General features: G+C 57.7%; 2 protein-coding genes across 52 annotated transcripts in view; one reads left to right on the top strand and one right to left on the bottom strand.

Moving 5' to 3' along the window:
- LOC100425941 (uncharacterized) overlaps positions 1 to 12,566 on the bottom strand; it is a 29,876-nt gene extending 17,310 nt beyond the window's left edge. For 2 of the 50 annotated variants that reach the window (XM_077958032.1, XM_077958034.1), the window contains exons 1-10: positions 12,209 to 12,566; positions 11,445 to 11,573; positions 11,167 to 11,373; positions 10,771 to 10,867; positions 10,557 to 10,678; positions 9,167 to 9,240; positions 7,939 to 8,118; positions 4,377 to 4,475; positions 1,163 to 1,354; positions 168 to 316 (exon numbers count right to left, since the gene is read on the bottom strand). In XM_077958032.1, the coding sequence (XP_077814158.1) occupies positions 168 to 316; positions 1,163 to 1,354; positions 4,377 to 4,475; positions 7,939 to 8,118; positions 9,167 to 9,240; positions 10,557 to 10,678; positions 10,771 to 10,867; positions 11,167 to 11,373; positions 11,445 to 11,573; positions 12,209 to 12,566 (1,607 nt within the window). Of the gene's footprint in view, positions 1 to 167; positions 317 to 1,162; positions 1,355 to 4,376; positions 4,476 to 7,938; positions 8,119 to 9,166; positions 9,241 to 10,556; positions 10,679 to 10,770; positions 10,868 to 11,166; positions 11,387 to 11,444; positions 11,574 to 11,918; positions 12,052 to 12,119 lie in introns of those variants that run through there. The other 48 variants (XM_077958035.1, XM_077958037.1, XM_077958036.1 and 45 more) reach the window with 32 other exon arrangements.
- A 133-nt stretch (positions 12,567 to 12,699) lies between these two features.
- LOC716637 (putative E3 ubiquitin-protein ligase RNF144A-A) lies at positions 12,700 to 17,312 on the top strand. 2 transcript variants are annotated; one of them, XM_015111519.3, is made up of 5 exons: positions 12,700 to 13,096; positions 13,301 to 13,411; positions 15,749 to 15,846; positions 16,252 to 16,419; positions 16,632 to 17,312. In XM_015111519.3, exons 1-5 carry the CDS (start codon positions 13,036 to 13,038, stop codon positions 17,193 to 17,195), a joined length of 1,002 nt encoding a protein of 333 aa, XP_014967005.2. In that variant the 5' UTR covers positions 12,700 to 13,035; the 3' UTR covers positions 17,196 to 17,312. The 2 variants fall into 2 exon arrangements, with proteins under 2 accessions (XP_014967005.2, XP_001107481.3); XM_001107481.5 differs by lacking the exon at positions 13,301 to 13,411.
- The last annotated feature ends 1,484 nt before the right edge of the window (positions 17,313 to 18,796 follow it).

The following is an 18,796-nucleotide window of genomic DNA, read 5'->3' as shown; positions in this document are numbered from 1 at the left end:
GGTTCCCAGAACTTCCGATAACAATAGTGAAGCGACATTAAGCACCAGCTCAGGGGTCCCTTTGTTTCCTTATTACAGACAGCACACCGGAGGCCCCAGAGAACCGCTGGCTCCCTAAACATGCCCGTTGGTGGCCGACCCCGGGGCGCAGGACGGGCGGGACTCACACAGTGCACCTGCTGGTCATTGAAGCGGAACCACTCCGCCCTGCCGGGGGGCTGGGCCAGGGCTGTGTAGTGGCCCCCGCTGCAGTCTCCCGAGTGGCAGCACATGGCGTAGAGGTGGTAGACCCTCTGCTCCTGTAGGGCGATTGGGGCTTCAGAGGGTGGGGGTGTGCGTGGGCAGGCGTGTGTGGGACTGAGTTCCAGGGCAATGGGGGAGGCCCTGCTAGCTGTGACTGTGCTCTGGGGGCAGGAGTATGGACCCCACCCTGCCACCCCTCAGTGTCACAGCTGCAGGCCAGCCTCGGGGCCCAGAGCTCAGCTTCCAAGAGCAACGGGGCTGTACAGGACCAGAGTCTGCCTCCCAGCTGGGGTGGGCTGGGGCACAGCTCCCTCCACCACTCCCTAGCTCTGAAAACCTAAAGCTCCGGGTTTTCCCTGGAAAGTGCCATCCCACACCTGGCTTCCCGTCCCCTCAGGAGGCCATGGGAATCCCCGGCCCCCATCTGAGAATGAAGCACTTCCTGGCTTGCTTACACAGCCACTCTGGGGAAAGCCCAAACATTGCGCCTCAGCCTGCACTGGCTCTGGGTCAGCTTGGAAGGAACTGAGCATCTCAAGGGGCTCATGGAGAGGAGATCCTCCATGAAGGCCTGTCCTGAAAGCCCAGCACGCAGGCCGCCCCGCCAACGGGCAGCTGCCCCGCACACCTCCTGCCCCCAGCTGCCGGGGCCCCCTCCCAAGCCCTTTGGACCCCATCACTGCCCCGCCTTCCATCACACGATGTGGGCAGCTCTTCTTAATCACACCGGCAGACAGGTTTCCCATAGCCAGGATGGCCTCCGCCCCCCGGCGCCAGCCCACCCTGCCTGTCCTGCGGTTGTTCCTGTCATGAAGGGACAGGCAGGCAGGACACGCTGACCGGAAATGTGACTGTCCCTGCAGGCTGCGGGCATGATGCCCCACACTGCGGCTCCCCCTCTCCAAGACTGGGCACTCACCGGGTTGGGGGTGAGTGTGCCACTGTGGGAAGCTTTACACTTAGGCAACGTCAGCTCTCTGGGGCTGGTGTGCAGTTTCAGCACCTGGGCAATGTTGATAGGCTTCTGAATTTTGTGAAACCTCCCGTTTTCAAATGTCAGCTCCCTGACTTGCAGAATCAGGACCTTCGGGAGCCGCAGGAAGCGTGTCTCCTAAGGAAGGAGAGAGGTGGGGGCAGGGAGTTGCACACCCCACTGGCTCTGGAAGAGCCTTCCAGCCACCTGCCCCAGCTGCCTCCCACATTTCCTCAGTCAAGGTTCGTCTGCACTGCTTCTGGTTTAAAAAGCACAGAGAATGCACATCACAAAACATGACCATCTACCTCCCAGTTCTGTGGTGCCTGCTCTAAGTGGGCAGTCTTGAAGCCCAGGGCCCTGGGAAGGCGGACGACTGTAGCCCGTGCCTGTGTGTCCAGGGACAGCCTTGTCTGCAGCACAACCCTGCCTTGAGCCTTTAGTGGGAAGGTCAAGCTGATAAGACTAGGAGTGAGCAAGGACCAGGGGGCAGCTTCCTGGTCATTGTCAAGCTCCATGGACATGAGTGGGCACTTGGCACCCGCTGAAGACTCCTGTCTGTGCTCTAAGGGAGAAGAATGTCTTTTGGGAAAGTTTGACAATTGGAACCTACCCACCTCCAGACAACCAGGACAGAAGCCGGACACCATACCCACCTCCAGACGACCAGGACAGAAGCCGGACACCATACCCACCTCCAGACGACCAGGACAGAAGCCGGACACCATACCCACCTCCAGACGACCAGGACAGAAGCCGGACACCATACCCACCTCCAGACGACCAGGACAGAAGCCGGACACCACAGACCCCCCCATTTACTGGAAGGATCAAGACTTAGCACCTGTGTGGAAAACAGTCTGCACCAAAGGAGGTTCTACAGGGTGAAAAGAATCCAAACAAAGATTGCAGGAAGAAAGAACAACCAAAAATGCAAATGAGCAAATAAAGATAAATGCTAGCTGTAGAGAGCAATAGAAATGCCTTGCGCATGTAAAATAAATAGAGAATTAGAGCCCACAATAAGGACACGCAGTGCCATGGAAATGGAGAGAGGTGAATACAAAGTTCCTGCACGTTGGAGAAGTGGCGAAAGAACCAGCTAACATCAGCCCACGGAGCTGAAACAGCAGGACACAAACATGCAGGTCGACACAACACAAACACACAGGTCAACACAACACAAACACGCAGGTCGACACCACACAAACATGCAGGTCGACACCACACAAACACACAGGTCAACACAACACAAACACGCAGGTCAACACAACACAAACACGCAGGTCGACACCACACAAACATGCAGGTCGACACAGATGGGGATGGTGTCCAGCTTTTGTCCTGGTCTTCCGGATACTGAAATAATCCAAACCATTCTTTGACATGGAGGATGCCAGAAAGGAGAGAAGCTCACAAGGCAGGCGGGGCACACAGAAGGTGCTTTGTGAGACGGCAGATTTAACACAGGCATAAGGAAGGTAGAAGTCACATCGCTAACTCAGTGACACGCATGGTCAGAGGTCATTTTGAAAGTCAAGGGCATGCAGTTTAGAGGAAGCGTACACTAGAATCCAATCCACTAGAATCCAGAAAGGTCAAAAGTGACAGGGTAGAAAAAGACAGACCAGGGAAACCACAACCGAAAGAAGGCCGCGGCAGGTCTGCTAAGATCAGACTAAGAAGATTTTAAGGCAAAAGCTTAGCCAAAAGTAGACATTTCGAAATATTAAATAGGTCAATTTCCCGGGAAGACAACAATTCTAAATGTCTATCCACCCAATAACATAGCTTCAAAAATGTGTACAGCAAAAATGGACAGAGGCACAAGGACCTCTGTGCTGATCCACAGTTCTACTGGGACGACTTCACGTAACTTTCTGCATAACTGAAAGAACAACAGAGCAAAATAAATCCATAAGGTGATGGCCACACACTGAGCAAGCTTGCCCCAAAGGATGCAGAGGACGGTACACCCCAAGACGGCAGGAGTTTTTCCTTTGCACGTGAAACGACCGTGAAAGCTGACCGTAGCCGTGTGCGCGTCTCTCACAGGTCTCGACAAGTTTTTAAAAAATGGCCATCGGTCAGTTTTTTTCCGAGTACGATTTTTTCACATTTGTGCCCAAAGAGTCCAGAATTATTTTTTTCTGGCACACTGCCAGAAACCTACACCAAAAGGATAATTAGAAGATTCCCACATGTTTGGAAAGAAGCAAATATATTTCTAAATAACCCACAAGTCAAAGATAACATGTAATAGAAATATTTTGAAGTGAACAGTTATGAAAATCTTATAAATCAAACCTTGAGGGAAGCAGCTGAAGCCATGACGAGAAGAAATAAGAGGCTTGAATAGCAGTAGGACATATATATATATATATACGGGCATCCTTCCATACACACACAGGTACATAGTTATTTATCAGAAAGTTGGATCTGGCACTAACAGTCAGCAAAACCTTCCCACGAAGACAACAGACAACCCCGAGACCCAGGAGGCCTCCTTTGCAAAGTTTAGCAATAACTAAAGGAAGAAATGACTCTAATTTTATACCTATTATTTCAAAACCTATTATTTCAAAAAATAGAAAAGGGATATTTCTCAAGTCATTTTCTCAGGCTGGGATATGCACTTGGAAAAGCTGTTCTTGTTTTATCCTCCATCCCACAGACACGCGGGTCCTTTAGGTTTTCTGCTCTCTGAGTCTGTCTCCTAACCCGGGTCCTGATGCTCTCCCTTTTTCTCCTTCTCTCCCTCCTCTCCTGCCTTCCTTCCCCACTCTCTGTCCTTTTCCCCTCACTTCCCTTTTTCCTCCTTCTCTGTTTCTGTCCCTCCTTCCCTTCCTTCTTCCTCTTTCCCTCCACTTTCCTCCCTTCTTGTCTCTTTCCCTCCTGCCTCTTTTTCTCCCTTCGTCCTTCCATCCTTCCCTCCCTCTCTCTTACCTCCTTCCCTCCCCTCTTTTCCTCTCCATTCCACAAATGCTTAAGAAGCCTTGTTACCCTGTCTTAAGTTCTGTGCACCTGCTGACCCCTACCCCTGGGAAGCTCTTTTGAGCCAGAGGGACAACAGTGTCTGCATTGTCCCCAGAGGTTCCTGTCCCTCTGATGCCCCGCTCCCACACCACAGTGAGGGAAGCAGCCCAGACTGGGCCCCTACCTCAGAGGCGGGGGTCTTGGCATTACAGGGCTCACAGAAGAACCGATTGTCTTCATCATCAAATTTCTGGATTAGAGAGAAACTCAGCACCTCTGTGTCCTATAGAGGAAGAAATGAAGAGGCTGAGTCTCTGGGGAATCTGCCATAACACAGGTGGACGCCCAGGTCCCCAGACCCTTTCCTCCCTCTTCTTTTCCACTGCCTATGTCTTGCTCTAGGGTGGATTTCAGGCTACAGCCGAGGCAGGGACTTGGCAGGACCTGCCTTCCTCCCAGGCTGGTGGATGCTGGGAGGGCAGGGACACCGGGCTTGGCTCAGTGGGGGCCTCCCCAGTCCTCTCTGGAGCCCCCTCCCCAGCGATGGGTGGATCCCGGGACTCTGCCCTGCCCATCAAATGCCTGCAACTGCATGCAGGCCTGTGCAGATCCAGAGTCCAAAGTGTGGGGCTGGAACAAGGACGCCTCTGCGGTCCTGGAGGTGAGACCTGCGGCTGTGTCCAAGGTTCAGTCACCCACACCCTGAGCCACCTCCCACTGGCATTTGGTCAGAGTTTCAAAGACTGTTCCAGGGTTCTGGGACTGAGAAGAACCGTTTGAGCGTTCTGGGACTGAGAAGAAACCTGCTCAGCAGGGGGAAGGGAGGGCCTCAGCCCAGGCAGGGCCTGGGAGGTGGGGTCACCAGACCCCTGTGGGCGGCAAGCCACCCAGGTGCCAAGGCAAGAGATCGAGGGCACGAGCTGTTCCAGTGTAATAAAATATATAAAATAAGAATAGTCATACTAGATATAGATAATAGATATGATTATACGTGAATATCATTAATCATAAGTTTGCAGCAATTACTCTTTACTCCAATATTATAATAATCTTTGCTCACAATTATAACCTAGGAGAGACCAGGCCATAGAGAGATAGGAGCTGAGGGAACATAGTGAGAAATAACCAGAAGACAGGAGTGTGAGCCTTCTGTTATGACTGGGCAGGGCCACCAGAGCGCTCCTTGGTCTAGCGGTAATGCCAGCGTCTCGGAATGCCAAGTGGACCGTGGTCTATGGTAGCATCAGTGTCAAGGGAAAACACCCGCTGCTAAGTAAAACGGGAAAGGGAGTCTCCCTTTCCCCGGAGGAGTTCAGAGAAGCCTCTACTCCTCCACCTCTTGTGGAGGGTCTGACATCAGTCAGGCCCACCTGCAGTTATCCGGAGGCCTAACCCTCTCCCTGTGATGCTGTGCTTCAGTGGTCACGCTCCTAGACCGCCTTCATGTTCCATCCTGTACGCCCAGCTCTGCCGTTGAGATAACAGTAGCAAATTAGTGAAAGTACTAAGAGTCTCTGATATGCAGAAATAATGGTGTAAGCTGTGTCTCTCTGCCTCTCTCTCTGCCTCGGCTGCCAGGCAGGGAAGGGCCCCCTGTCCAGTGGACACATGACCCACGTGACCTTACCTATCATTGGAGGTGGCTCACACTCCTTACCCTGCCCCTTTGTCTTGTATCCAGTAAATATCAGAGCAGCCTCGCATTCGGGGCCACTATCGGTCTCCGCTCTTGGTGATAGTGGTCCCCTGGGCCCAGCTGTCTTTTTTGTCTTGCGTCTTTATTCCTACAATCTCTCGTCTCCACACACGGGGAGAAAATCCCTCCAACCCTGTGGGGCTGGACCCTACAGACCCCTATCCCACTGCCCACGCCAGCCCTTCTCAGGGCAGGGAGTACAACGTGATCTTACTTTTACATTGTCAATTGATGCTATTGCTTTTGTTAATGCTCTTTTCCCATTCTGAGAACAAGTATATTTTCATTGCTTCTCTCCTGTTAACTTTCTTTGTGATTTCTTCCCTTCTTTGCATATCTATCTCATACTTTAATCCAGCTGGATTTCCTTTTGATACATGGTGTGAAGTGAGCGTCTAACTTAGTTTTTCTCCAAGTAATAAATGACTGTCCCAATGTTGTTTATTGAATATGCTACCTTTTGCTAATGATTACGCTTCCTCCTTTATGACAGAATAGGGAAAATGGTAACAAAGAGTCATTTTCCATGTTATAAACAAGTATCTGATAAATCCATAAGAAAAATGGGTAACTTGATGAAATATGGGACAGGAACAATGTAGTTGTGAAATAAGAAATAAAAGCAGCTAATGAACATTGCTTGACCTGACGATGCCTGGGAGAAATTCTAGCTCCAACACGAGTCCACATGGAGAGCTTCTGGGAGAACGGGAGAGCGGAAAGCATCCAGAGGCCAACTGCCCTCCCGGACACCTCACCGCAGAATCTGCCCTGGGTGACTCTTTGGAACTCTGGAGTCTATCAAAGGTTTGCAACTTCCAGGGGAAGGCTCAGATGGAAATTATGGTTAATTTCGAACAACTCCAGCTCTTAGCCAGTAGCACCTACCCATCCCTCATCCTCAGCCCTGGGGCAGCAAGCGTGCCTGTGCTCCTCTAGAGCAACCTGTGCTCCTCTAGAGCAACCTGGAGCTTGCCGGACACAGGGTGGGCAGTAAGGGCCCTGTCCTCCAAACTTGAAGGATCGTCCATTGCTGTTCATTCTGATCAAGGAGGTGCAAACAGAAAAGTATGTGGCCACTGTGGTTGCACCTCTCCCCCTTCTTGCAAGCCCCTCCCCAACTGGTTGAAGTGACTTTTGGGGGATTTAAAGGGCCAGCTCTTCCCCCTTTCATTTTCCTCTTTTTCCCCTTTTGGGAGCCAGATATTAAAGATCAGGGCATTGAAAAACAACTGCATGTAAGAGGAAAACTAGAAAGTGAGTGTGCATGGGAAAGGCACAGGCTCTGGACAGACCTGAAGTTTACACCTCAGGCTGTTCCTCAGCACAGAGACAGACTGCAAAAATAAAATTTAAAAAAATAAACAAAAACAATAAGAAAAACAGCAAGCCTGGTTGAAGGAGGAGAATCTAACTTCCAGAATTACTACATTATTAGATTCAAATGTCCAGTTTTCAACAACAACAAAATCACAACGCATACAAATAAACAGAAAACTATGGCCTATTCAAAGTGAAAAAAATCAACAGAAGCTGTCCCTGCCAAAGACCTGATGACAGATCTACCAGATAAATACTTTAAAACTCTATCTTAAAGACGCTGAAAGAACTAAAGGAAGAGTGGACACCTGACCCATATGACCTTACCTATCATTGGAGATGGCTCACACTCCTTACCCTGCCCCACCCCCACCCCACACCCCACATAGAGGCCATTTTCCTCTGTGACTCTTGGCTCCCCGGCACTTGCCAGCTCCCTTGCCTGGCCATTGTTACCAGAGGGCAGGGGCCAGTGGCCCTCAACATCTAGATGAGCCCCATGAACGCACTCACCAGCCTAGGTATCAGTCACAACCAGACAATCAGGGCTGGCATTGCCATGCAAGAGGCCAAGATCTGGGCATCTCTACATCAATGTGCCTGGAACAGAGCCTGGCACAGACAGGGGCTCCAGACAGGTGGGTGGGCCAAAAGAATGAATGAATGATGGGCCCTTAGCCCTGGCATTTCAGGAACACTACCTTGCAGGGCGACCTTGGGACCACAGTACCTGGGAAACTCCACTAGACGGATTGGCTGGCTTGCCAGGTTTCTGCCCAGCCCCCTCCAAGCCACAGAGCTGGGTGTGGGAAGCCAGGGGCAGGATCAGCATCCTGCCTCCCGATGGGATGTGCTCCTCGTGGCCACACACCAAGCACTGGATGATTTTCTCCACCTCACTCTGGAACACCTGTGTGAGAGGATGGGGCAAGTTGGGCGGGACCACGGGTCTGGACAGGCCCTGCCAGTCAGGAGTGCTGTCCTGGAAACACCCTCTGGCACCTGGCCCCGTTTTCAGGGTAGCAGGCCACACAAAACCTTCCCTATCCTCAGGCCCCCTTGACACTGCCCATCTGTGCTGTCACAAGCTTTGGTCCTTCTGTCTTATGAACACACTGCTTGGTCCAATCACAAGGAGCCTTGAGTTAAATGGGAACATACCACAGGAGTCCCAAGGAAGGGGTCAAAGCCTGGGCACTGCCCGTGTGCCAAGGCACAGGACTTCTGTCCCATCAGGGAGCCTAGAAGTCACATTGTCCCCAGCCCAGAGCAGGGGCTTGGGAAATGCAGCCTGGAGGCAAGGACTGGGCAAGGAGTGGGCAGGGAGAGCCCTGCCTGGGTTTGCCCCCATGGGGATGGACTAAGGTGGCTGCCTCAGGACGGGCTTCAGGGGCACGGCCCTGGGCTTGGCCATGGTTAGCGAGGAGGGCTGCTGATCCAGCTATGGTTGGTGCACGGGTTTCTGATCAGGGAGGCGATGCTACCTCCAGGGAATACATCCTGTTTGTCCCTATGGGGCCTGCTCTCTGCAGCTGCTACCTGTGTGCCTGGTCCTCAGTGTGGTGGCCTGGCGCAAGTTTTGTCCTCCCTGTGGCCACTAGAAAAAAATGGTGATGGTGGCACCTGCCTGCAGTGCTAGGATCCAGTGAGCCCAGGGCCCAGGGCCTGAGCAGCACCAGCCCCACTGAGTAAGCCTTGCGATGGGAGAGGCCCTGCTCCTGCTGATTTAATACCAGCATGCTCATGGCCTCAGCAGGGAGGGCGAGGGGCCTGAGTGAATGCTCCTGAGAGCGTCTCAGGTCTCTCCTGCCTGTCGCTCTGAACTCCAAGGCAGACACCTGTGGCCCTGGCGCCCTCTTGGCTGTGATGTGGCCAGCGGCCCTCCGAATCTCTCCCTACCCTGCCCACTGCATCCCCTGGCAGGTGTCCAGCTGCCGCCCTCCCTCCCCACTGCCTACCTCCTGCAATTCATCCCGGCCCAGGTGCTGGAGCAGAAGCAGAAACACCTCAGCCACGTCCTGCTGGACGGAGCCTGCAGAGCAGAGACGGAGCCAGGTCAGCGCAGCTGCTTCCCACCACCCCAGAGCCTTCTGTGGCCCAGCCCCTCCCCTCACAGCTACCTCCTCTGCTGGCTGTACCCTGGAACCCACCCCGGACCCCATGTCCTCTCCTTTTTTGGTCCTGGTTCTATCACACGCATCTTTGCAAGCATCTGCCAGGCTGCCTGGCCGGGGGCCTATTAAGAGCAAGTGCCTCTGCTGGGATTCACCAAGCTGTCTCCTGGTCCTCCCCTCCTTCTCTGGCCCTCCCCTCCTGCTCTGACCCTCCCCTCCTGCTCTGACCCTCCCCTCCTGCTCTGACCCTCCCCTCCTGCTCTGGCCCTCCCCTCCTGCTCTGACCCTCCCCTCCTGCTCTGGCCCTTCCCTCCTGCTCTGGCCCTTCCCTCCTGCTCTGGCCCTTCCCTCCTGACCAGGGGACCCCAGGACAAGCTCCAGTATTTGTTCACTCCTTTGTCCATTCACTGATTCACTCATTCCTTCAGCAAATAGGCCCTGAGCCAACTTCAGGAGTGGCACTGGGCACTCAGAGAGCAACAGGGACAGCCTGGCTGGGCAGTGGAGCACCCTCAGGCCCAGCCTCTAAGTCAGCCCTGGAATGACAGGCTGACTGCCCAGCTGTCCATGGGGCCTGGGGTGGGGCCCAGCTATAGCCTGGCCACTGGCCCTTCCCTCTGACCCACCCTCTAGAGTGTGGACATTTCTCCTTGGCAGAGTCTCTAAACCCAGCCTGGCACAAGGTGGACGTCCCTCCTGCTGACGGAGCGAGTGTCCCTTAGCCCTACCCCCAGTCTCCTGACAACACCCCCCACACTTGGCAATTGCTGCCACCATCAGCTCATGGACCGCAGTGTCCCAGCCCCGGGTGACTGAGAGGGCTCCTATTCTCTGGACACTCCCAGCAGCGTCTTCCTTGGGCCAGCACATACTTGGATCACATTGGTGACTCCCTGAGGTCCCGCTTCCTCCCCTCCCAACGGTGCGAAGCCCCAGGATGCTTCTTGGGCAGGTGAGTCACAGACTCTATGCTGAGGTGTCCAGGAAAGGGGCCCGCCCCACCCATGGGTCAGCCTCTCTGCTCCTGACTGTCCCCTGGAACCCGCCCCATGCAGGCCTCTGGCCATCTTGCAACCGCCTTCTCCCAACTTTCGCTGAACGCTGCTCCCCAGTGGCACCAGGTCAGGGGTGGTGCAGACCCCTCAGGGGGACACACAGCCCTTCATGGGATCTCAGGGTCTGGGCTCCACCTCTGCCTGGTGCCCTGTCCCTGTGCCTCCCAACGTCCACTCACTGTGCAGACCCAGGCAGGTGGTGAGGGCACTCGTTGGCACAGGTCCACACCGCCTCTGCAGCCGCCTGAAGATCTCGCCAAGAGCCTGCTCGGGCTCGGAGGTCCAAGGCTTCTCCTGGATCCTGTGGCCACAGGGGAAGCCTGGGTCCTTACCTCGTCCGCAGGGGCCTGCCGGGACCTGGCCCAGAGGCCCTCAGGCCACCCAGCCTCTCACCTGTCTCGGAATTCAGGCGTCAGAAAGAGACACTGCAGGAGGGCGTTGAGGTAGCAGGTGAGGCCTTGATTGATGAGACCCGCAAAGGGGGCTCCACCTAGGATGACCGTGGCCAAAGCCTTCTGAACTCACAGGCTCTCCCCCAAGAACTGGAGGCGCCCCCAGTCTCAGAGAGGGGGCCTCTGACTTCCTTCCTTTTCACACTGGGCTGGACACAAGCCTGGGAGCTCCCCACTCACCAGGCAGAGGGGTCCAAGGGGGCCTAGGGCCTTTGCCCTCTGTCCTTTCCTTGTCCACTGCCCACAGTGGCAGCAGCCTCCTTCAACACACTTCAGGGCCAGCACCATCCCAGAGGGCTCTCCCTGGGGCCCCTGCCCAGAGACCCAGGAGTCCTACCTGGAGCCTCCTGGCTGCACTCGGTCTCCGCATCTGTCCAGCCTGTGGTGACAAAATGCTTCAGTGCCCACAGGGGCCCCGAACAGTACAGTGCAACTGCTTTCGCCTTTTGCAGAACCTGCCGCAGCGGCTCCATTCCAGATATGCTTGCCCAGAGGGTGCTGCTGCCGCAGGCCATTGAGGGAAGTCCTGTCTGGGTGGCAGGTGCTGGGAAAGAAGCTCTGGGTTCCCTGGAGCTCAGCATCCACCCCGGGCCCATGCTGGAGGTGTGGACTTACCACGACCGTCTCTGTGGGTCACGGCATCACGGCCCCGGCGGCCACGGCGAGGCTTCCTGCCCGAGGCAGCACCTGCAGCGTGCCGGTCAGCAAATACGTTTGCCTCACGGTTTCCACACCAGCATGTCCCTGCGGCGGCCGGGGAGACAGGACTCAGGGCTCTGTGCTGACTCCAGGCTGGTGTGTCCCACGGATGGGTGTGACTGCTCTGAGCCCAGCACATGTGAAAGGCACCCCAGGAAACTGAGGAGGAACTGGGGCCAGGGGCAGCAGTGACGCTCACACCACCAGGCCACCACACGAGAGCCCCAGGCAGCTGCAGCGTCCCGGAGGCGCTGGAGCACGGGCAGCCCGGCCCTCCCCAAGGGAAAGTTAATGTTCCTTTGGTTTAAGGAGAAAGTGTCAGTGGAGACCTTGCTCTCCACACAAGACCCCTCCAGGCACAGGTGGTGCCCCCTCCCCCGCCACACGCACAGTGCAGCCTCCTGTCTGCAGCCTCCCGGCCGGGCTGCACACCCCGGCCTCCCGGAGCCACTCTCTGTGCCGGCCGGGACACAGGTGCCAGAGCAGCAGAGAGGCCGGGCCGCGGGAAAGGGAGGCAGCACGCTGCAGGCCAGCGCAGCTCCCACGCTGCGAACCAAAGACACCGTAAGGGGAAAAGGGCAGGGATTCTACCCGGCGAACGAAAGCGATTCATGGCACGGAGTCCAGAGGCCCTCACCCATCTGTAGGCATGTTCCCTGTGCGGCAGGACAAAGTCTCGCCCTGGCTGCCTTCTCTGGGCCACTGGGGTGGGGGCCAAGGAAGGATGGGCGTGGGGCTCCATGTTTGTGCTGGGGCAAGTTTCAGTTTCCTTCTCCTCTGCAGAATGTTTCTGAGAACTCCCCGCCCTCTCCTTCCTGTGTGGGTGCTGGAGGGGGAAGGGGGACTGGGAAATCCTGGGGGGTGAGGAAGGGGCCCCAAAGGGGAAGCCCGGTGCCCTTTCCCCTGTCCCCCTCTGGGCACTGCCCCTGCCCTGCATGGCCCTGAGGGGTGGGCTCCAGCCACTGCACCCTCCTGCCCCCATGGCTGGCCTTGGGGCTGCAGGTGGGGAGACAGTCCCCCATGCATTGCAGAGCACATGGAGGCAAGCAAACAACGCCACTCCCCCAAACCGAAAATTCCTCATCTGGAGACAGACAGGCAGGAGGAGCCTGGGAACGCCTGGCCCTGACCTTGGCTTCTGCCTGAGGGTGGGACTCCCCACTGCGCTGGCCTGGAGGCGGCACTGCCTGGGGGACCCTCCCCTCCCTGGTGCCTGCAGCTCACCAAGCGTCCGCTTCAGTTATCAGGGTCGATGTCCACCCCAACTTTGCCCCATTTCCCTAGCTGGAAGGCCACTGGGAGCATTGCCCTGCATCAGAGATGGGGTGCACCCCCTGGGGGCCCCCTTCCTGGCAGCCCTTGGGGTGGGGTGGCCCAGGCAGCTCCCCCAGTGGGCGGGACAGGGGTGGGTAGGGGTGGGGCTGGAGCCTGAGCTGCTGGCTGCTCCTGCCAGCTGTGGAGAGTGCAAGGCCAGACCGTAGCCCCAGGGCCCCCAAGCCAGCTCCCCATGAGCCACAGCGCCCCTGAGCCCCCGCTCAAGTTCGTGCAGGGCAAAGATGAGATAACTGGTGAGTCCGGGCAGACACGGTGGTGGGGTGGGGTGGGGCGGGGGACTACTGGATTTAATTAGAGGCTTGCGTTTGGACTGGAAAGGTGATGTAAAAGGAGTTCCTCCCCGTCACCCCCCAAGTTCCTAAACTTGAAAACAAGCTGCTGGGGTCTGAGAGAACCTGGCTTACAGCCAGCTTCCTGGCGGCTTCCACACTGGGCAGACACAGGACTGAGGAAGGAGCCTGGGATCCCCAGAACCTGGGTTTCCCAGAACCCCAGACACCCGGGACCACGGCGACTGGAGTTGGGGGACCAGGAAAGGGTGGTGAGAGGTGAGGTCAGTGGCGGGTGGTGGCTGCAGGGGGTGGAGGGAGGGGAGGGCTGCAGGGGGTGGAGGGAGGGGAGGGCTGCAGGGGATGGAGGGAGGGGAGGGCTGCAGGGGGTGGAGGGGAGGGCTGCGGGGGGGGGAGGGAGGGGAGGGCTGCAGGGGGTGGAGGGAGGGGAGGGCTGCAGGGAGTGGAGGGAGGGGAGGGCTGCAGGGGGTGGAGGGAGGGGAGGGCTGCAGGGAGTGGAGGGAGGGGAGGGCTGCAGGGGGTGGAGGGAGGGGAGGGCTGCAGGGGGTGGAGGGAGGGGAGGGCTGCAGGGGGTGGAGGGAGGGGAGGGCTGCAGGGGGTGGAGGGGAGGGCTGCAGGCGGTGGAGGGAGGGGAGGGCTGCAGGGGATGGAGGGAGGGGAGGGCTGCAGGGAGTGGAGGGGAGGGCTGCAGGGGGGAGGGAGGGGAGGGCTGCAGGGAGTGGAGGGGAGGGCTGCAGGGGGGGAGGGAGGGGAGGGCTGCAGGGGGTGGAGGGAGGGGAGGGCTGCAGGGGGTGGAGGGGAGGGCTGCAGGGGGGGAGGGGAGGGCTGCGGGGGGGGAGGGAGGGGAGGGCTGAGAGCTCCTGCTGGGAGGGTGTGGATGTTGATCCTAGGAACTGGGTCATTCTTGTCATACTCGGCCAGAGAGCTGAGAAGCCAGGGGGGAGACAGCACTCAGAACACAAAACATCACTCCAAACAGCCTTCTCGGCGAGCCTGGCAGCTGAGAACGCCACCGGCTGTAACCTGAAGTCTGTTTTATCTCCTGACCCGGGAGTCAGACGAGTTTTCCACACCACGGGCAGCACTCCGTGGTCAGCGCTTGCCAGCTCCTCAGAACCTTACCAGTGCCAGTGAAATGAGCGATGCAGAAGGCACTCCTTCTCATCACCTCTCCTTTCCATAGCGCCTCTGACCTCCCCTGCTCTTTCAGCACAGGAGGCTGAGCCTCCAGGGTTCACAAACTGTTCACTGGAATAAAGTCCCTTTCCTCCAGATTCCTTTTCAGAGAACTTTGGTTCACAAGGGTCTTCCCTGGGCAAGGCCAGAGCAGGTGGGGACCTTGGGGGGACCTTGGGGAGGTGGGGAGGAGCCCCCAGGGTATGATACCCCTCCCCGCAGGGTCTGGGAAAAGTGGGGGGGAATAAATCCAACGTGACTCCAGAGCTCCAGGCTGGAGCAAAGGGGCCGAGGAAGGGCCCCACTTCCAAGATGGGAGGACCCAAAGCCAGAAGCCTGGGCTGTCTTAGCCACACGTGGCTCGGTGCTGGACGCAGGGCCAGGAAGAGCAGCAGGCCCCCTAGGACCACCAGGGATCCCCACAAGCCAGGCCCTCCAGGGTCCCAGCTGCCGGGCATGGGCTCAGCTTCCCCACCCTGTCTCTGTAGTCAAACAGGCTCGGGGAGAAAGCAAGCCTTCCCAGGCCCAGCAGAGCCAGGGATGAACTCACAGCCTCCAGGTGCCCCTCCTCCCTCTGCGCTGGGCTCATCTCAAGTGGAAGTCCCCAGAGGCTCTGCATAGGAGCCTGAGGAGGGGTCACCCTCCATTGTGCACACATGCTGGACTTCTCCTCGTGCTCCCCGGAGCCTGGTCCTGCACACAGGACTCTGTCCTTGGCTGCTTCTAGACCACTTTCTCAGGGACCCCCATTAAATCTGGGGCACTAATGACAACAGGGGCAGGTGCTGCTCAAACCCAAAGGTCAGACTCAGTGTGTGGGAAGCTGAGCCCTCTCCCTGCCTCCTCCACTGGCTCCTGTGCTGAAGATCTCTGTGATGGAGGTGGCACCATCCTTCCCTCTTCATCCCACGCTGTGGAGCGGCTCTCCCTGGGCTCACGGCCCCACTGTGTCCTTGACAGCCAACACCTGAGACTGCCCCCTGAAGGGCTGCTGAGGTCCCCATCCCTGCCCTGTCCTGCTGCCACACCCAGTCCTGGCCTTGCTGCCCTCCCCGCAATCCAGTGACCAGCCGGGGAGGCCAGGAGAAGGGGTGGCCATGGCAGATGAGGCCTGAGGGGTGGGGCAGGGTGGGTGGGGGCTGAAAAGGCACAGGCACCTGCTCTAGTGCCAGGAGCAGCCCAGAGAGGAACCCCACAGAGATGCCCTACCCTGCAAAGGGCCCTGGCTTCTCTGTGTGCACCGGGGACAAGGCTGTGTGCTCAGGCCAAGAGGAGAGTGGTGGAGGGAGAGGAGGACCCTGGATGAGGAGGCTGAGGGACTGTGCTGTCCCCCGACAGCCCTGGCAGAGAACAGTGTGGACTGGGGGTGCCAGAGTCCTGCTGCACTGTGCCCTTGACAAGGACCCTTGGCCCATACAGGGGACGAGTATGACGGTGTGGACAGGGTGGAGATGAGCTGTGGGCACGCAGTGGACCCAGAGAACCTGAAGCTCTGGTGCCTCCAGCTGATAAAACAGGTAGGGGCTCGGCCACAGCCATGCCGTGTGGAGTCCTCCCTGCCATATGAGGGGGCCGGAGAGCCCCTAGATTTGACCTATCTGGAGGGAGGCAGGCTTCCAGCTCCTTTGGGAGAATCCAGTTAACGGCTTCCTTGGGCTGAGAAGCAGCACCCCGGGTCCTCATCAGGAGGCTGCAGCCCCACGTGTGGGATGCGGTGTGCACGTTAGGCTCTATGACAGGCCTGGTTTGGGGCGCAGAGCACACTCAGGACCCCTCAGGGGGGCAGGTGGATGTGGGGGCCTGAGGGGCGGTGTCCCAGGGCAGTCTGCACAGGGCCTGGCGGGCTGGCGGTGGGGACTGCAGCCACACTGGGGCCTTTGGTGTGAGGCGCACTCTGGGCCCTCCCCACTCTGTCTTTTCAGGGCAAGTACACACTCCACTGCCCCGCGGAAGTCAAGGGGAAGAAGTGTGGGGCCCAGTGGCTCTACCCGGAGGTACGCCGCTGCACCCAGCTGAGCGACTCTGAGCAGCAGGAGTTCGAGCAAGGACTTGCCCAGGCTGCAATGAGACGCTACTGCAACCTGAAAGTGGTGAGAGTCCTCAGGTCCTGTGGCCCTGCCCTACAGTGCGGGAGGTCTGAGCCCTGCCATGCTGGTCCCCAGAAAGGCACCTCAGTACCCCGCAGTCCTTCACTGCCCTGCTGTCCTTGCCTCCAACAGCTGGGCCCTCACTGTGTCCCCACAGGGAGGTGGTGGGGGAGGCAGGGCTCCTTCCACCTGCTCTGAGAGGCCCCTCCCCACAGTGCCCAGGCTGCAGGAGCCTCGTGGAGCGGAAGGATCCAGCCGAGCTTCGGGTGCATTGCACAGTCTGTTGCAACATACGGGGTGTGCCCTACGACTTCTGCTGGCAGTGCATGCAGGCCTGGAAAGGGCCTATGTTATCTTCGAACCGCTGTGGCAATGAGGACTGCAGGGACCCGATCCTGCACATCCTCGCCACCTGTGCCACCAAGGACCTCCCAGACAGCTCGATCCAAGGTTGCCCTTCCATCCGGGCCTGCCCTGAGTGCGGGCTGCTCATCGAGCACAAGGAGCGCTGCAAGTACGTGACGTGCTCCCGGTGCGACACGAAGTTCTGCTTCGCCTGCCTGGAGACGGCTCAAGCCTGCGAGGCTGCCAAGCCAGCCAGCTGGTTTAAGCGGTGCGCCAAGCCCCTGGCCCCACGGCAAAGCCACGTTCCTGTGTGGAGCCCGTACCAACAGAGATTGCTGTTGCAAGGCCAGCCTCTTGAGTTGGAAGCCTTTCGACCGAGAGCTGTTTTTGCCCAGCAGCCGGCGGCGAACGAGGGGAGATGTTTGATTTTATGAATAGCATAAAGCAGGCTCTACTCGGTGCTCCCACCTCCGCCTTTCCTGCCTCAGCCTGAAACGTCCTTCCCCTGCCTTGTGTCACCAGCCCTTTCAGAAACAGAGCTGCTGTGAGGAGTTCCTTGATCTGTGATTGACACCCAACCACATGACCATGGAGACACCATTCTTGAGTCAGGGGTCCGGGGCCCGCAGAGAAGGTGGTACATTCAAGGGTATCTGAGGGAACAAGGGAGGAGCCAAGTCATTGGCTGAGAGAGATGGGAAATGAAAGAACACCAGATTCACAGCCGCAAATCACTGATTGGATAGATGGATGCATGGACGGATGAGTGAACGGGTGTGTGGATGGGTACTATGGTGGAGAGATGGGTGGTTGGGTGGAAAGATGAATGAATTGACAGATGAATGGATGCATGGATGGACAGGTAGATAGATATATTGATAGATGAGTGAATAGGTGGGTGGGTGGGTGGATGGATGGATGGATGGATGGATGGGGGATAGATGTATAGATGGGAAAAGGGATACATAGACATATGCAGATATAAAAGATAGCAAGCTAAACAGGAAAAAAGATGGAAAGGAAGAAAGGACTGCCTCCACAGACCCAGGTCTAGGTAAACACACCTACTGAAGCACAGAGCCACCTGTTCTGCTGAGACAGGCATGAACCCACCGGGGACAGTCACCCACATGAGGCTGGGGGTCCCTGCTCACTGATATTCTGGGATCTTTGCTCCCTGGGGCTTCTTCAGTGAGATCCAGGCTGCCCTGGGGGTGCAGTGCTGGGCCTGGGAAGAAAGGGAATATCAACTGGGATGCAGACCGGGAGCAGAGCCCTAAGAGGAGAACTTTGGGACCAGGCCCCACTGTGCTCATGAGGGCAGGGTGGAATCTAGGTCCCTGCGCAGGCACCAGGGGCCTGGGCTTTGCCACCTCCAGCCTCCCTCAAGCTGTGTCCTGTACCCCTGCTTTGGAAGCGCCTCCTGGGTGCCTCCCAGCCCCAGCTGACCTCCGATCAAAAGTAATGACCTGTGCTTATGGGACTCTGGGCCAGGTCAAAGGTCACCGTGGAACATGGGTCACCTTGGGCCCTTCTGGCCCCAGCACAGGGCCTCACAGTTCTGATGCCCCCTGAGGGGGTGGGAGAGGTCTGTGGGGCCAAGCTGGACCCAGAGGAAACCGGAACCTGTCCATCGGCCTCAGCTTTAAAGAAAGGTCCCTGGTCCTCCTGGAGGGACCGAGCAAAGACAACATAGTGGGGTCCCCTGCTCTACCAATCCTAGGGGTACCCTGGCTTCTCCCGTTGCCTGTGTGTGGGTGTGAACCAGGCACAGGGCACCCAGTCCCACCGCCCCTGAGTTCGCCACCCTCAGGACCATGGCCTGGTCGTCGCCCAAAGCCACGTCATTCACTGGGACCTTGTGGCAGAACTGGGACCTGGAGACATGGCGCCTCCAGCCATTTCCTTCCCAAAGAACAGGGCCAGTCCGGAAACTTCCACCCAAAAGAGACAAGGGTCCCTCTGCTGCGGGTCCTGCTGCCCCGTCCAGAGGGAGTGAGTGAGGTGGTGGAGGTCCTGCCGCAGGCCGCACCCC

The sequence above is a fragment of the Macaca mulatta genome, chromosome 12 (assembly GCF_049350105.2).
Source record: "Macaca mulatta isolate MMU2019108-1 chromosome 12, T2T-MMU8v2.0, whole genome shotgun sequence".
Classification (NCBI taxonomy): domain Eukaryota; kingdom Metazoa; phylum Chordata; class Mammalia; order Primates; family Cercopithecidae; genus Macaca; species Macaca mulatta.
The sequence above is the reverse complement of the archived record's forward strand: the minus strand, read 5'-3'. Positions and strand labels throughout refer to the sequence as shown.